This window comes from Athene noctua, chromosome 9, assembly GCF_965140245.1.
Source record: "Athene noctua chromosome 9, bAthNoc1.hap1.1, whole genome shotgun sequence".
Lineage (NCBI taxonomy): Eukaryota > Metazoa > Chordata > Aves > Strigiformes > Strigidae > Athene > Athene noctua.
In genome coordinates this window covers 25417765-25434540 of record NC_134045.1, presented here as the reverse complement: position 1 = coordinate 25434540, position 16776 = coordinate 25417765, and the positions used below count along the sequence as shown (strand labels likewise).

The 16776-nt window shown below is 38.2% G+C and overlaps 1 protein-coding gene across 1 annotated transcript in view; it reads right to left on the bottom strand.

Moving 5' to 3' along the window:
* BANP (BTG3 associated nuclear protein) overlaps positions 1–16776 on the bottom strand; it is a 153817-nt gene that overhangs the window by 77721 nt on the left and 59320 nt on the right. The window contains exon 8 of the mRNA XM_074913085.1: positions 7411–7578. Coding sequence (XP_074769186.1) covers positions 7411–7578 — 168 coding nt within the window. The remainder of the gene's footprint in view (positions 1–7410; positions 7579–16776) is intronic.

Here is a 16776-nt window from a genome sequence, read left to right as displayed (position 1 = left end):
TTTTTTATTTTACAAAGCATTTTGTTAGGATGCTAAGTAGCTAAGAAAGCCCACTGTAATTCACCTCGCTTCTTCCAGGCTACCACTAGTCCATTCCATTGTGATTTTGCCTTTCCACCTCACTTCCCAGCCTCTCACTACGTAACTCAACAGCTGAGTTGAGTTACAACTCAACTTCTAGGCAGACCATAGTGTCCCAACAGATAATCCTTCATTTAGATGTGGGTGTATAGACACACACATGCATACGTATGTAACTCCTTTGCTCCAACATATATAGTGCAAATGTAAATAAATACACACAAACAGCAAAATGGCTTGGGACACAAACAAGGTAAGACATGTTTCACTTACAGATTTTATAACCTTCCAGCAGTACCTTTCCTGTAGCTTACACTTACCATTACACAAACTGCAATGCTGTACTTCTAAGAAAACACCAAGATGTAATTATAAGTATTGTCTGATTAAGAAAGTTATGGAATAAAACAGTATCAAAGAAATAAGAGCTGCAGCAGATAAAGTATTTCAGTATGTGCATGTAATATATATGTAAATATATATTTTTAACTGTGAAGTCCAAAAGCCTTTATTTGTAAACCATCTTTTGCTTCACGGATGCCAGAAACGATTACACTTCTCAGAGGTGGGAATGGGAGACACAGACTGAATGCAATCACACCGTCCACCTCCTATGGTCACTTATAAACAGATTCAGTCTGGCTTCACTGCAACAACCACAGTTGGGTTTTCTTTCTTTTTTTGTTGGATTTTGGTGGGTTTTTTTTACTTCTCAGGGAGAAAGAAGAGAGAGGATTCAACAGTGTCTAAAAACAAAACATCCTTTATAAGTATTGTTTTTCCCCTCTAAATCTCTGACCAGACAAAAGTTAATATTTATCCATTTTTAAACATTCCCCATTAAAAACAAACACAAACATGAATAGCACACAGCTTGAATAGAGGATATGTCAACAGTTATAAATCACTATCATGTAAACTATCTAGCCTCACATTTACAACTTTGATATATTAGAGAATCCCTGGCACCGAGAAGCTATATAGCTGAACTCTTGCTTTGAAATTTTCCCTTGCACTAGCTACAAAGGGGCACTTTGCCACGAACCAAACAGCTCATGCAGTGCTACTACAGAGCACGTTGCCCATGGTATTCCCAAAGCACCTTCCACCAGATGGAACAGCTCTGGAGCCACCCACAGAACAAAAGATGTTGCACTGACCATTCCACAGGTGATTAAGTTGTGATATAAAGGAAATCAAAACCCAACTGCTGAAATATTTCTTCCTCCCAAGTTGAAATGGGACCTTTTACATTTTCTGTTTGTTTACTGCGTATGCTTGCAAGTTAAAGGAAATTTAGCCTGAGTCTGTCTTCTCAGACGAACGTTCAAGAGTTGGCAAAACCACCTCACGAAGCAGTTCCTTCTGTCACATTTCTCGAAGCTTGTCTTCCTCAAACATTGCCAAGAAAGATTAAACTTGTCAGACAAATGTAATTTGTAACCGTTTTAAGAATATGTGCTTAATTCTCGACAAAAATCACTTTTAAAATAGCCCACTTCAAGGGCAAAACCTTTGGTATTTTCTAATTCTTTCCTATTCTATTTCATATTTATCAGCTGAGCACTGGGCTTCTCATTTTGGTGGGAAATGTAGGGGGTACAGATTCTGTGGCAGAGGGGATTCACGCTTAGTCTCCTTATGTGGTGTTATTCAAAACTGTTCTCCTAGCATACAGGCCTTGCAGCCTCACACTTCTGCTTTTAAACTAGCACATATTTTCCTGCTTCCTTGACGTGTAGTCCCAGCAAGGAAAGGTTAATGGCCAGATGTAGCAAAGCAGTCCTCAAAAACAAAAAGCAGGGAAAACACCGTTACTGAACAATTAATAGAAGTAAAACTGTATACTGTAAACTATTATCTCAACCTGACTCATCCAGTGCTAAATGCCTCCAATTTTGCAGAACAGCTTTGAAGATTTGGCTGTACATCCATTTTTATGTGTGACATCTCAGCACAGGCTGAGCACTTCAGCCTAAATCTACATATAAATCCCAAAGTCATAGAACTAATTAAAAATTCCAACATGGAAAACTGTGATAACAGCTTTAACAATCTTAAGAGAAATTAAAAGAAAGGAAGAAAGCACTCTTCAATTAATCCTCCTCCCCAAAACCTCATTTCCTACCGCCTTCCCTCCGTAGACTGCTAACATTTTAAAAAAGAATATCTAGTTAAATTATCATGGCAGCCATGTGTACGACTTGTCAGGAAAGAAAAAAAAAAAAAGAGAAAAACACACATTAAGTGTTGGCTCTGAGAAGAGCTGAGCAAACCACCGCAATTAATACCTCAATTCCAACAAAAGGCAACAGCTTCAAACAGAAGAGCCAGATAAAATACGGAAAACCAACTTCTGCCTAAATATAACAGTCTGCTACAACGACTTTATGCAACCCATAAATCTTGTGGCTACTGTAAAGCTGCAGAGTCAATTAAGTGTAGAACAATCTCAATTAATTTCTTTGGGGGTGAAGGACAGAAAAGACATTCATTCATATTTTCCTACCAGCTTCCTTAGACACGTTTTTGTCTGCAGATCAATTCGGCTTGAGCTCTTAACACTTAAACACTATCATGAAATTAAAATGCCAAAAAACTTGTAAGGCTACGTAAGGACTATGAGCTCAGCCTCCTGCTTTTCTATGTCATTTGCAGAGCTAATTTTTCCATATGATAAACAGAGGAGAGAGGAAATCTGTTATCATGACTCAAATCAAAGCCATGTGCTACATAAACTTTTATGCACAACAAGCAGAAAAAGCCTAAAAGTTTTGACATGTGCAACAAGTACATAAGGATGAAGCTCAAGAAGAGCAATCTGCTTTAGATGTAAATAATTCCAAATTAGTAATTATGTGTGCGGTAACTCATTAAAAAAAAAAAAAAAATCCCCAAAATCACAGAATGGGTGAGGTTGGAAGTGACCTCTAGAGATCACCTAATGCAATGCCCTTTCTCCAAGCATGGGCAACCAGCACCGGGTGCTCCGGACTGTGGCCAGGGGGATTTTCACTGGCTCCAGGGATGGTGTCTCTGCAGCTTCTCTGGGTAACCTGTTACTGTGTTCAACCACCCTCAAGATTCCTCAGAGCCAGAGAAATCAAAGTCAGGTCACAGGCAGGGGAGTTTCAGGCTGGTATTTTTATTTTTTTTCTTAAGTGAGGCAAAGTAACTGCTGCTTAAAAACAGCTCTGGAAAATCAAGTCTCCTAACTCCTAGGGGAAGATGTCCAGGAGGGCAGTGACCATGCTGATTTGAGACTATTTCAGGACTAAAAAAAATATATTGTTTTTAATGATATGTAGAGATGTTCGACAATTTTCACTGCCAAACAGAAACTACTAAGTTATTCTAGACTTTTAGCATACCAGAATTTAAGAAACTATTCCGTAACCCATCAGAAAATGGTGCTCCTTTGTAACACTTGAAGAAAGCGCCAATAAATTTCTGCTGATTGAAGCATGTATTATTATACTGCGACATAACAGAAAGCTATCAGGAGCTATTATCAGCTCCTAGAGATAGCTGATGAAAAATATTACTTTGAGCCAATCAAACACGCCAGTTTTGGATTCGAGCCTTTTTGTTTGTTGCACCTCTTGGTCACAATTTTGATACTGAAATACTAAAATTACAAGCTCAGAAGTGGAAAACCCAAACTCTGGGAAAAGTTCATACAGGGAACGTGGTGTTCACTCATTCATGCTCAGAGTATTGAAATCATATTTAAAACTCTTAATGATGTTTTCCCAACAGCTCAGCTGAATGGCAAACACTGGGATACTACACGTCTACTCAGGGCATTTGTTAATAGCAATAGTGGATCTTCAGAAGTTTCTGAAGATGACAAGAGTATCTTCTAGGGTAAGCCCGAAAACTTTCCAGAGAAATTATCATTCAGATAAAAGAAATTATCATTCAGATAAGAAACAGTGGGTTTAAGCACTTCCACAAATAGCTTAGGTTTACCATGTTTGAGCAGGTAAAAGGGGGGTGTGTGTAAATTTTCCCCCCACGTGGCATAATCTGAAGTGCTTGTTTTCAAGATATGAAATTATTTTCCTACTGAAAGTGTGCAATGCCACAGTTGTGTCCGAGCTATCGGAGAACCTGCCACGCTTACCTTAAGGTGCTCAGTGACCTCACCTGACCAGCTCTACTAAATTTCCCGATCAAACTAAGTAATTCTACCCTCTTAGTATCGAACTCATATTATGCCAAACGAGTGGAGCCACAGCCAGAGCTCCTCAGAACAGCTCGGAGGACACTACAGAAGAAACTATGCTGTGTATCCCACATCCTCCAGTGTAAACACGGCACAGTAGATATTCACAATCTTTTTCAGAGCCTTTATTTTTATTATTATATCTTTTGTGAGAAGCAGCTCCTATATTCTGCCCAACAGACTAAACAACTCAAATGCCTGTTGTATGTGAAGTGACACGGAGCAACATATTACTCGGTGACACCAAACAGGTATTATTCTGCAGCCAGCAGCAACCACACTAGGGTGGAGACCTGACATAAAGCACCCAGAAGCTGATCTTAATAGCTCTAACTAACAATAGCGGGAAAGACAGTTTCTCAAGTAGCTGAATTTCAGACCGTTCAAGGCTCACCTTAAATTGCCCCCTGAAACAAATGCTACCATAAAAACTGTCTGGGTTCATATGTAACACTTTAAAAAGCCATATTTGACAGCTATGTTGTCATAACTGTGAAATACAGACCTCCTTTACTTCAGAGCTGTGAAATATTACTTCTCTTTCCTGCTAGCTGGCAGCAGGAATTCTGCTATATCCACTATACAGTGTGCATAATAAGGAACAGATGCCTGTGAATTATGACGCTGTAATTCCATTGAGGGGTTCCAGGGATGTCAAACCACAAAGACAAAGTCTGAGCGGTTCGTGAAGTTACCTGCACAGAGTGGTGGAATTACAGCCCTGTCGTGTAAAAGTTACCTTTTTAAACCTGTGTGAATCTACATTTTTCTTTGCATCTTTTCTCATCTTTCTTTTCCGTATATACTCCTTCAGGCTCTCAACCCGCTCTCCTGTTTTCCCTCATACCTCCTCACCTGGCTTGAGGTGAAATACCACTCCCACCTGATTTGGGAACACAAATTAAGTTTTTCAAAGGACCACCTCATTCTGCAAAGCAGTCTCTTTTTCTAAGAGCTTTTTCACAGTGGGTGCAAATGCAGTGGTGAATTCATCTAACATCTTTACAGCCTCCCAGAAAATGATGCCAATGACTTTCTGACTAAGAGCAGTATTTTAAAGAAAATTAACAAAAGACTCTGAATCCAGGGGAACATTTTCACATACCGTTACCAAAGGCAGCTGTTAATGTGATTGCCTGTACTCTACTTTTGGCTGCACAGTCTACAGAGTCCTGCCAGTGACACGCCAAGACGCCTCAGCCGACCTTCATCGTCTTCAGGACCAAAGACACCTTTGTAAGGACAGTATCTGCTATCCAGGGGACATGGGCGATGAGATAACCTGCTCAGCGGGAGACCCAGGTGGCATAAAACCCACCGGGGGAATCCTGGAGATGGATGTACCAAAGGCAGCCACTCAAATCCAGCTAAATGAGCCAGCCCGGGCACAGAACCCCTTGCAGAACCAGATCAGGAGTGTCCGTTCACACCCAGAGAGCAAGCTGCTGAAATCCCAAGGGTTAACTTTTTCCCCCAGTTCCACTAACTTGATTTGTGAGTAAATTGTTCTATGGGTACAAAGGCACCTGAAATGAGTTTTCAGCTTGACCACAACAGAAAAACCCCACCAAAACTTATTATCTTATGGCCTTCTGAAGAAAGAATTCACTGGGCTTGAGTCTGTGTTTTACATTTCTACACCAGTCTCCCCAAATCTCCAGACTAGGAGATTAAAGATTATTATTTTTTAATAATAAATCTCAACAACAGTCAAGGAGTATGGTCCAATGAGCACAGGCCCATAATATCCACTTACTACTACATTTTTATTCTAAAATACCAATTGCTAAGAGACTGAAAATAAAAATCCCATCAACATATATGGCTTATGGTTATCATTACGTTGATTAGTTGTTTTAATTTGAGAATTTTGGATAGGGTTCCCAGTTCCAGCACATAAAATTTTCCATTGAAAGCAGATTTTGGCATTCTTTGCATGAGATACAGTGGTTAGTGTTAACATGCAACCAAAAATTTTATGCAGGCAAATAAACTTACTTCCTTTTCTTTGGGCCCACTTCCAAAACACTGTTTTTAATATATGATGTACAAATGTCCCATAACACTGTTTTATATTAAAAGCATGAGCCAGAAATGTCCTATGAGAACACTTCTTAGGTCAGTATTTTTCATTTGCTATTACTATTCATGCCTACATACCTATATGGAAATACAGAATCACCTTCAACATATTTAATTTCTTCAGAGGAACATACTTCAGGAACAAAATTTAGCACACCCTACTAAATGGTGTGAACACACTGTGGAGATTTATTCACTTGACTCCTCTTACGAACATCAGCTGCAGAAACATTTTGACTTTCTACACAAAATACTGAACACTGTAAAAAAAAAAATGATGGCATGAAGCTGCACGTGCTGAATTTTTTCAGTTAACACATGTGGATGGACATCTCAGCAAAGCCAGGCATTCAGATAATTCTGAATTATACAAATCAACAAAGCCAATCTCTCACACTCTGGAATATACTACACTTTCATTTCTGGCAAATCTGTATTTCACTACTGTTTTAGAGAAAGACTCCCTTCTCCCTCTTTCTCTTTGTGAGCACACACACCCCTCACTTCCTTTCTAGGATCATTAATTCACTGCAACCAGGAGTACGACTGCAATTTGTAGATGAAACAGGATTAGAAGCTCATCCTACCAGGGATCTACTTTGGTACAGGTCCTATGAGGCTGAGGACTCCAAATGTACCAGGAGGTGGTTGCCTTGCACTGAAGGCCCAAGATGATTTAACTACAAAGGGTTGGTTTCACTTACTACGTGGATACACTCCCTGAGGACCACTGCAGACATCCATACACTGTAACAGAGGGGCCTCTTTGCCAACGATAAATGGTTCTTCAAACAAACAAAAAAAAGCAATAATATAAAAATCCGCTCCAAAAATTCCATTGTGAAGAACGTGGTTTCTCCATTTATCTTTGTTACACAAAACCATTCCTGTTTATGGGTACTACATGCACCTGTTGTAAATATAACTTAAGATCAAAATAATTTCTGGGTATGTTGAAAAACAAATGGCATTGTTACTCCAAGTTTCCACTTCTGTTGGGATTTGTTTTGGTTTTTTACCTGAACCACTGTAAGATGATGATGAAGGTGTTCGCCTGGAAAAGCTTTTCACAGCAAGACTCTGTCCTCGCTGTTTCCTCCTCCAAGCTGTTCGGCATTTGGAGTCTATGCTTTGCTTGATCCGATACCAGTCAGATTCTGTGATTCCAAATTTGTAAAATAGGTGACCTGCAATTAGAAAGAGAAAGACAAAAGGGGTGAAAAAAAATCAACACAAATCCATATTTTCAGGAAAATGTACAGATGACACACACACAATAAAGTAACTCCGAATATTTTAGAACTGCACTCACGCTTGACAGTGCCTAAAGGAATACAATGACATTATAAAAAACAGTGATGCGATTTCAACAGCTACTCACAAAATTAAGTCATCATACACATTCGCAGTATATTTAAAATACATATGCACAGACATCTTTTTAAATGTCAGCAGTCTATGAAATGTTCTAATCTCCATTTCTATCCAGGGGAAGTGCACTATTACAAGCTGTGCAACAGTAACCAACAGAAGGATCCAGCACTCCAAAGCCAAAACTGGATAAAACTTTAGTTCTCACTGATGGTGCCCCACAATATGTGTAAGTCTGATAAATAGGAAACCATATAAAGCTCCCTATAAAAAAAACCCTGTTTTTAAAGCTTGGTTCAAAATTAATCAGAATCCAATAACAATGCAATACAAAATCAGAATCTTCTGAAAATGTTCCTACTAGTATTAAGTCATTTAAAGAGCCACGTTATGCACATTCCCGAATTTGGTGCTAAGTTGTCAAACTGTTACATAAACACAACGTTGACTCGTGAGTCGAACTGAGTATTTTGAAACAAAGTTCGTACAGATTTGAGTCCTGCTGTCAGCTCAAAGCAGGTTCAACCTGGTTTTACAGATGTGCAACCTCTGCACCCAAAGGGGAAACCTCATTATACAAGAAACAGGGGGAGCAAAAAGACTATTTCAGGTATGACAAGAAATATTGGCTTCAACATCTGGACAAATGGCTTTAAAACTGGGAGGGAAATGTGTTGTGCATTGTCAGCTGTTTCAAGGTACTCCTCATTGCTACATACTTTTACCATTTCAATGTAAGCTTCAGAGTGATTTATATTTTGCTTAAAGCATCAAGAGTTGAGAGCATTTCGCTGTGTGTTAAGAGACATTTATAAACCTCACGACTGCAGAAAAAACACTTGAAAAATTAAACCCAAAGGTTCAAAACCTGTGAGTTAAAACAGAACTATCTGAACACTTAACATTCTTTAAAACTTCAGTACTTCTAAACTTTCCAGATTAAATGTGCAATACTGCAGTTAAAAAAACAACCCAAAGCTGTAATATATCCTTTTGCTCAACATGACTATGCTTGAAGGGTATCTTTGAGATTCTTATTTTCCTTTCGGTATCAGTTGCTTTTCATACCCTGCAAAGTAAAATAATCTTTTCAACCTACTAGGTTTTCAACCTTACTCTCAAATAGGGTCCTGATCCTGTGAGGTACTTGCTTAAGCTGTTGTATAGTCTTACAAAAAGGCTACGGGCTGCTCTTGTAAGAGAAATGATTTAAGCCTACAGCTGCAAAATTCCAGGTCTGCACAAACTAACAGCTTTGTACTTTCCTTTGTATTACAAATGAACCCAGAGTCCTCAGAAGCTGAAATTTGCAGGTTACTGATCTAACATAGTCAAGCTGAGCACTGTATCTCTTAAGTCATCATCAGTTTTTAAACACATTTAGTTTCCAGTGCTCTAAATTTATAGATCTGCTCAAAAAGCAATTTGAAATAAAGTAGACAATATACAGGAGGAAAACACTGGCATCAAAAAGCTGATTCCAAAAGTGCTTTAAAGGCCCAAGACTCCTCAGTGGCAAGTGACAGCAAGCAGGGTACTTAGAGATTGCTTTACAACCCCTACACCATGTCTCCAAAAAGGGCGTGGGAGTAGGAAAGGAGGAAAATCGACTGAAATTATCATCTGCTGCTGTGCAACAGTTTCCTTTCCATGGGTGTCAGCAAAAGGAAAGCACATTCTGTATTGTGAACACTGAGACCACATTTTTCAGTGTAATATATTACTAATATGCACTACACAGAGAAATGGGTTTATAAAGGTTTGCAGTAATGTCCAATAAAAATAGTTGTGCTTTAACTCTTTATACGACTTCAGCTGTCAGTACATACAAAAGTACTTGTGTAGTCCTACATAAAACACAGTCACATGCTCTGTGGTTATTTTGAAAAAAACATCCATACTTCATTCACAAATACATTTTAATGACTTTCACATTGTATGCTGCTCTGTTTAGAGAAGCGACTGAATCAACTGCAGGTCAGAGAAAACTCTCGTAGAAAAGGAGCCCAGCTAGAAATTTTTTAACTATTACAGCGTAATCCACAGGATATTCCTGGATGTCACTTAATCCAAAGAGAAATCAAAGCCAATGTAAGTTATTTGGGACAAGACAGTCTCAGGTGCAGCGAGCTGTTCCTACTAGGAGACCCAAGCCATGTTGGACAAGAGCTTAAGGAAGACGAGTGCCGAAGCTGTGACATAAAACATCCCAGAAATCGCTCTGTTGAGGGAAGACAGGAAAAGACTGTCTTCTATTTAATGATGACAAAAACTATCATTTAATCAACGTGGTAAGGAATGGCCGTGGAATACTGGATAGAGACGCCACTACCTTCATGGAGGGAACACGAGTCCAGAGGAAAGTGTGGAAAACTGGCAACAAGCTGAACAGGGTAGAATCAGAGAAGAAGATTTCAGGCTAGGGAGACCTAACACATCAGGCACCGATTTTCAGAGCCAGGCGTGCTTATTTTCTTTTAGCTTATTCATGAAGTTCCTACTTAGCTGTTATGGTGGTCGAAGACGTAAAACTGGTATAGACAAAACGCCTGCTGTTTGCACAGATTTTTACCATAACTGTATACTCGGTCACAGTAACTGCATGTGCAAACTAGGCATGAAAAATTAGCCCTTAAGTACAAAGACAGCTGATATAAAGGTTTAATGAATTTCAGATGTATAAATCTATCCAGTTGGTATTACAATCTAAAATGTTATTCTACGAACAGGTCTTTAGCAACCACATTTCATAACAGTCCACTGATGACTGAAGAAAAATTTAACGCTAACAACAGTGGAGTGGTTTTTTAAGTAGATAAGAAGTTCACCATAACATTAGAAATATGTTTTACCTGTAGCAGAGAGATACATCCCAAAAACATATGCAAACAATATCAGAAAACTGAAGCGTGCTGACTTTCTGTTCTCTATCCATAAATGATCACACGCAGGAGAGCCTTCAGCTGTCTCATTCTGAGCATGTCAAATACCAGAAAAAGTCAAAAAGGCAGAACACTAAAGCAAGATACTGCAAATGAGACATTTAAATTGGGGAAGTCCATATTAGAAAGGACAGCAATAATTCAGTGAGGAGGGATTTGACTTTTTTCAGAGCATTTGCTGGTGCAAAGCAGCATGAAGCATTGTCATTTGTAAGCAGCACACTTATCTATGAGCCACATAACAACCCTGCTAAAAACACATAAAAAAATACCTTCAGCAATATAATTCAGCACTTTGGCAAAATGACAACAGTATTTTGGAAGACAGATGCATTTACACAAGAGTGAAGTAAAGGATTTAGATCATCTAAGGATGGCTGACTGTGTTTTTAGTGATCTTTTTATTTAGGACAATGGATGGTTGCCGGTAACATCCAACACAAAGGATGTGCTTGTTTTTAAACATTTAAGAGTCCAAAGTTTGCTTTCTTTGGGAGTCTCACTTCCTAAACAAAGCTTTCTATGAAAACACACCAGAGACTTAAAATAGTTCACTTATTCAATAAATCGCAAGAGCTTGACTGATTTCTATAGACCAGATACATACTACCAGCAGCTTGGAAGACAAAAAGGTCTGCACAAAGAATTCAGAGACAAGAGCTATTCCAAAACGTGCAATGAGCAAATCACTTTGGTTTGCAAGAAAGAACCAACGTTCAAAAACGTCCAAGCAAAAGCTTAAGAGGAAGGCATGTGGGCATCGGGAAAATTCAAGTCAGCTTTAAAATCCAACAGGTGCATCACACGACATTTTGCCCTTCCATACCCTACATTAGAAACACAGCACATTTTTGCCAAAGTTCCTATAAAACTAAAAAGACAACTGAGACAACACGTTCTAGAATGTTTCTTGTGCACCACAAAATGAATCTTTTTGTGGTTCAAAGAAAAAAAAAAAAAAAAAAAAGCCTGGAAATGCAGTGAAGATGATCTGGTACAAACACAAAGATTGTCGGCAATGCTGTCTGAAATGACTATATGTTCCCAAACTTTTGGGGTATCTAATCTACAAAATACAAGGAGAAAGGGTTGGGTTTTTTAAAAACAGGGCTAATTCGAAAAAAAAAAGAAAACCCCAGGAAAACAATGTTCCTGAGAAAGTAATCCTCTCCTTCTTAAAGGTCAGAAGTCAGTCAGCAGACGAAACAATCCACATAAAACATTAAATTGTAAAGAAATTTAATTAAGAACAAATTGTGGAGAAAGAGAAGACATTTGTAATATCAAAACCAGACATGAAATATTCCATCTTGATACTGCATTCAAAAATCAGCCTCCTAAAAAACAAACTTCATGTCAATAGCTTGCACTTGGATATGGCTACGTTGTGCTGATTCCCACTCTCCATGAATACCAGATTTCTTTAGAAAATTAAAAGGTAAATCATTATTTTCATGCACTTGGCAGAGCTCCCTTTGCTGCCCTTTATACTGAGATGGCACAGACTTTCCCTCTGTGATGGTTATATTTTGAAAGATTAGGAAGAGTGTTACCATCAGAAAATTTAACAGCCACATGTATAAAATAAAGACATATTTACATTAAATGTGTAATCCAAACTGATTTGGTTAACTGTTCCTTCCATTTTCAAATTCAACATAATTGTTAAAGTCTAGAGAAAAAGCAACAGGATGTCACATTCAAATTTCAAATGCTTAAACTGATGAACAGATTATTTTTTTTTTTTATTGACAAGAATATGGATGGATATTATGAAAAACAAGGGCTTCAGATTCTGCCTGCACAGAATCATGAAGAGGGGCGATTATTTGGGGGTTTGGCTAACAAAACACATTTTTTCACAGAAGGGTCATACATTTGGAGTTCCTTTTATTAAACGAATAGCATATGACAACAAAATCTGCTGTACTAAATATTGGAACAGTGGAGGAAAAAAATTAAGCACCTCTGAAGTTACTCCTTGCGCCTTCAGGCTTCAATTCTTCAAACATAATTATGATCACGCATTGACCATATTGAAACAATTTTTAAAAGAGTAATTGTTTACTCGTGTGACAGCTGGGAGGGAGGTGTACAATCTCCACAGCTGGGAGGCAGTTTCCCCCTCCGAAACTCAGAAGTGTTTAGGCTTGGGCAAAGGGATGCAGGAGGGGAGGGCAACACCGTTGTCATTCAAGGGAAAGTCACCTGGTGACCAGTGGGATGGCAGAACCTTGGCAGCTTCTCCGGTGTCACAGGTTTGTGAGCATCAGTCATGTCACCGGGAAATCACTACCTGTAACCCTGTCCTCAGCCACAGGCTACACGACATCCAAAAAGAGATGGGGGGAGCTGCTAAGAACTTGGGAGAGAGACAGAGGAGGGAAGGAAAATTCTGCTACCAAGCAATTACTCTGCTTTCCATTTTATTTCAACAGTTCCTTTGTTTAACTATTACATCCATATCTTTCAAACAGCTATAAATTTATAGACTACTAGAGACTAGAGAGCACATGTTAGAGTACAAATGATACTCAGAGGTACTTACGAACAGCCTCAAATACAATGAAATCCTATTGCACTACACATACCTAAAGAAGGATTTACTAAACCTGTTAACAAGTAGAATATTTTAAACAGTGAAATATAAAAAAACCCCAAGCAAAATCAAGTTCACAAAATCTGAACTTTTTCAGGAAACTTTCAACTGTCAGCTTTTAAAGAAAAGCAGCGCCCTGTTTTCCTAGATACAGAAGATATGGTTAAAGAGGATTTCTGCAAACAGATTCCATAGAAAACAGATTATTTTAGCATACCCTGAAACAAGTTATAGTAATATATAAACCTCAAAATTCAATCTTAATCCAATCCCTATTTGGACAACATGAACTCTATACTAGAGATCACGAGGAGTCTTAACTTCATGACAACACAGATAATTGCTAATTTTACAACTGTTTTACAACAAATACCTAGAAACTGTTTACCTACAGTAAGAAAATTAAATCTGTTATGGTAAGAGAGGAAGGAGATGCATAAATACCACTAAGAACACACTTGAAAAAGCCAGGCATGTTCAAGGAAACAGTCCAGATGTGAAAAACGTCAGTGGTCTTCACTGTGTGTGAACGTGTGTGTCAGCACAGGATTAGACAAATTAGGGAATAAGGACTAACTTTAAGGACACTGAAAAATGTTTTTTCCAGGGGTGTATTGTTCATATTGCATAATTCTCTTGGCTTCCAGATGCCATTATGATGTGGGTGTTACATAAATACCTGCATCAGCACATTAAGGAACCAGACTCTAAGCACTGTATTTTCATACCTTTACAAGACAACTGTGAGACTGTTGACCTGCAGACTGAACTGACAGCAGCCTATCAGCATCCCAGCCCCGCTCCCCAAAATCCCAGTAAGACAGGTCTTACCATTACCAAAATCCCAGTAAGACAGGTCTTACCATTACCAAAATCCCAGTAAGACAGGTCTTACCATTACCAAAATCCCAGTAAGACAGGTCTTACCATTACCAAAATCCCAGTAAGACAGGTCTTACCATTACCAAAATCCCAGTAAGACAGGTCTTACCATTACCAAAATCCCAGTAAGACAGGTCTTACCATTACCAAAATCCCAGTAAGACAGGTCTTACCATTACCAAAATCCCAGTAAGACAGGTCTTACCATTACCAAAATCCCAGTAAGACAGGTCTTACCATTACCAAAATCCCAGTAAGACAGGTCTTACCATTACCAAAATCCCAGTAAGACAGGTCTTACCATTACCAAAATCCCAGTAAGACAGGTCTTACCATTACCAAAATCCCAGTAAGACAGGTCTTACCATTACCAAAATCCCAGTAACACAGGTCTTACCATTACCAAAATCCCAGTAACACAGGTCTTACCATTACCAAGCCACCGTCTGACCCAAACTATGACTACCATAAATTCCCCAAGTTCAAGAACAGGATGGGTTGAGGTAACATCCTATCAGCCATTGCTTCCCTTTTAGAATGAAAATCTCCTTTCTAACGTACACGAAAGCTGCATGGTTTAGTCATTTCAAGAAAACCAGCAATTTACAACAATGTTTTCTCATCTGAGCTCCTAAAACAAAGCCAAGTTCAAATTAAATATGTCTGGCAGGAATACTTCTGGGGCTCAAAAGGGTGTATTTTGATGTACCAGCATCAAAAGAAAGCCAGAAGTGTTAAACCACAATCAGCAACTATTTATAAAATGCTAATTACACTGTTTAGACAATCTGCTGATTACAATTCTATGCAAATAGAACACTAAACCATTTGAAAGAATAGGCAAGGTTTTCCTCAATAATGTCAAATTACTCTATCACGTTGAGGAAACATTTCAGAAATGAACTTATTTTAAAATATCTACCAAACAGCATTAAAAGTGTTTGCACGTACAAGCTCACTTTGTGATTTGAAATGTAAAAGTGAATTGTTCACTGCTTCAACCTTTACAGCTCTGTCAATCTGAAGCTGCAGACCCAATGATTTGGTGGATGCAGACAGATGGCTGTAAATACATTTATTTCCTGCATTTGTCTCAAACATACCAGGTCAAAGGCCTACTGCAAGAGACCATTCGCCTTCTACAAGTGATTGCTCAAAGTTTTATTGGTTTGGGTAAAATATGTAGTCTTCAACATCCAGATATTTTTTTGTTTGGTTGTTTGTTGTGGCTTTTTAAAAAAAAAAAAGTTATGAGAAAGCAGTACAACTCAAAAGGCATGAGGTTTCTTTTTCTCTGCTCTTACTCTCTGTAAACACAGAATGTTTAAAAGATTTAAAACACAGAATTTTAAAAGATTTAAAGCGTTTTGAAACCAAACGTTACACAAGAAAAGTAAACACCTTCTTGATGCCCATATGCAGATCTAGCTCAGATTTCATTCTAGCAATGTACTGTTCCTTAAAAGAAGCAATAGCTAGCTTCCAGTTATCAGAATATTTAATATGTAATTATTTTATTAAAAGTTAATTTGTCCAAATCTTTTATTAATATTTATTTAGAACATGTGCTTGAATATTTCATTTCTAACAAATCACAGAACCAGAAGAAACATGAAATTAAAAATTATTTTAAATCCCCTTGTACTATAAATTAGAAGGACCCATGCAGGTCTCCAAGACCCTATGAGAAGTTTCAAAAACAACAAATAAAATTAATTAGCATCTAGAATCTGCAAATTCTACCAATATATCCTCTTCTAAAACAGAGGAGTTCTTACATTCTAACACACTTTGCCACCTTTCTGGAAAACCAGTCTATTTTTATTTATTTTACAAAGAGCAGAACCTGTTTTATTTTGACTCGTCAAGAGACAGCCATAAGCATGCAAATAATGCCATCCAGTGGAGCGTCACATTTACCATTCTGGGAAGAAACGACAGCATTTTTATCCGTGCATGTGTATGTTTGCTCAGTCTCTGACTCCCTCTCAGCACACGCCAAGTGCTACAAAAGGTTAGCAAGAACTGCAGAACCAGAGAGACGCTGGGAAATGGAAGTGAGTGAATTAATCACTACAGAAATAGAGTATTTTTGATGTTCCTGGCTGCACGCTTTGGTCAAAGCGAGTTCCACGCGGCAGGTTCAGCAGTGCCCGTAAGGCATTCCCGTAGGGATCTTTAGAGCACATGTCTCTGATTGTGACAGAATATCAACAGCTGCATAGGAGTAACAGTTTAATAACCAGAGTATAATTATCACAAACGTGAAGCGTCTAACTCGTCAAACGAATCAACCCCACAAGAAAATAATTCTAGACCAAATCAAAGGTTTTACAATGTGAAAATAAAAAAGCCTATGTCATCTATAGTACAGACTTTCTACAATTCAAGAGTTACATAAGAGATACTCCACTATGATGATACTGGACAAACGACACAAATTTACTTCTATTTTTCCCTCATTTTAGAAAGAAAACACATTGCTTGCTCAAAAAACCATCTTGCAAAAATCCAAAGACACAGCAAATAAAACAAGATACATTGAAAAAAAAAAAAGATCCACATTTCATTTCCTCCCCAAAATACATACA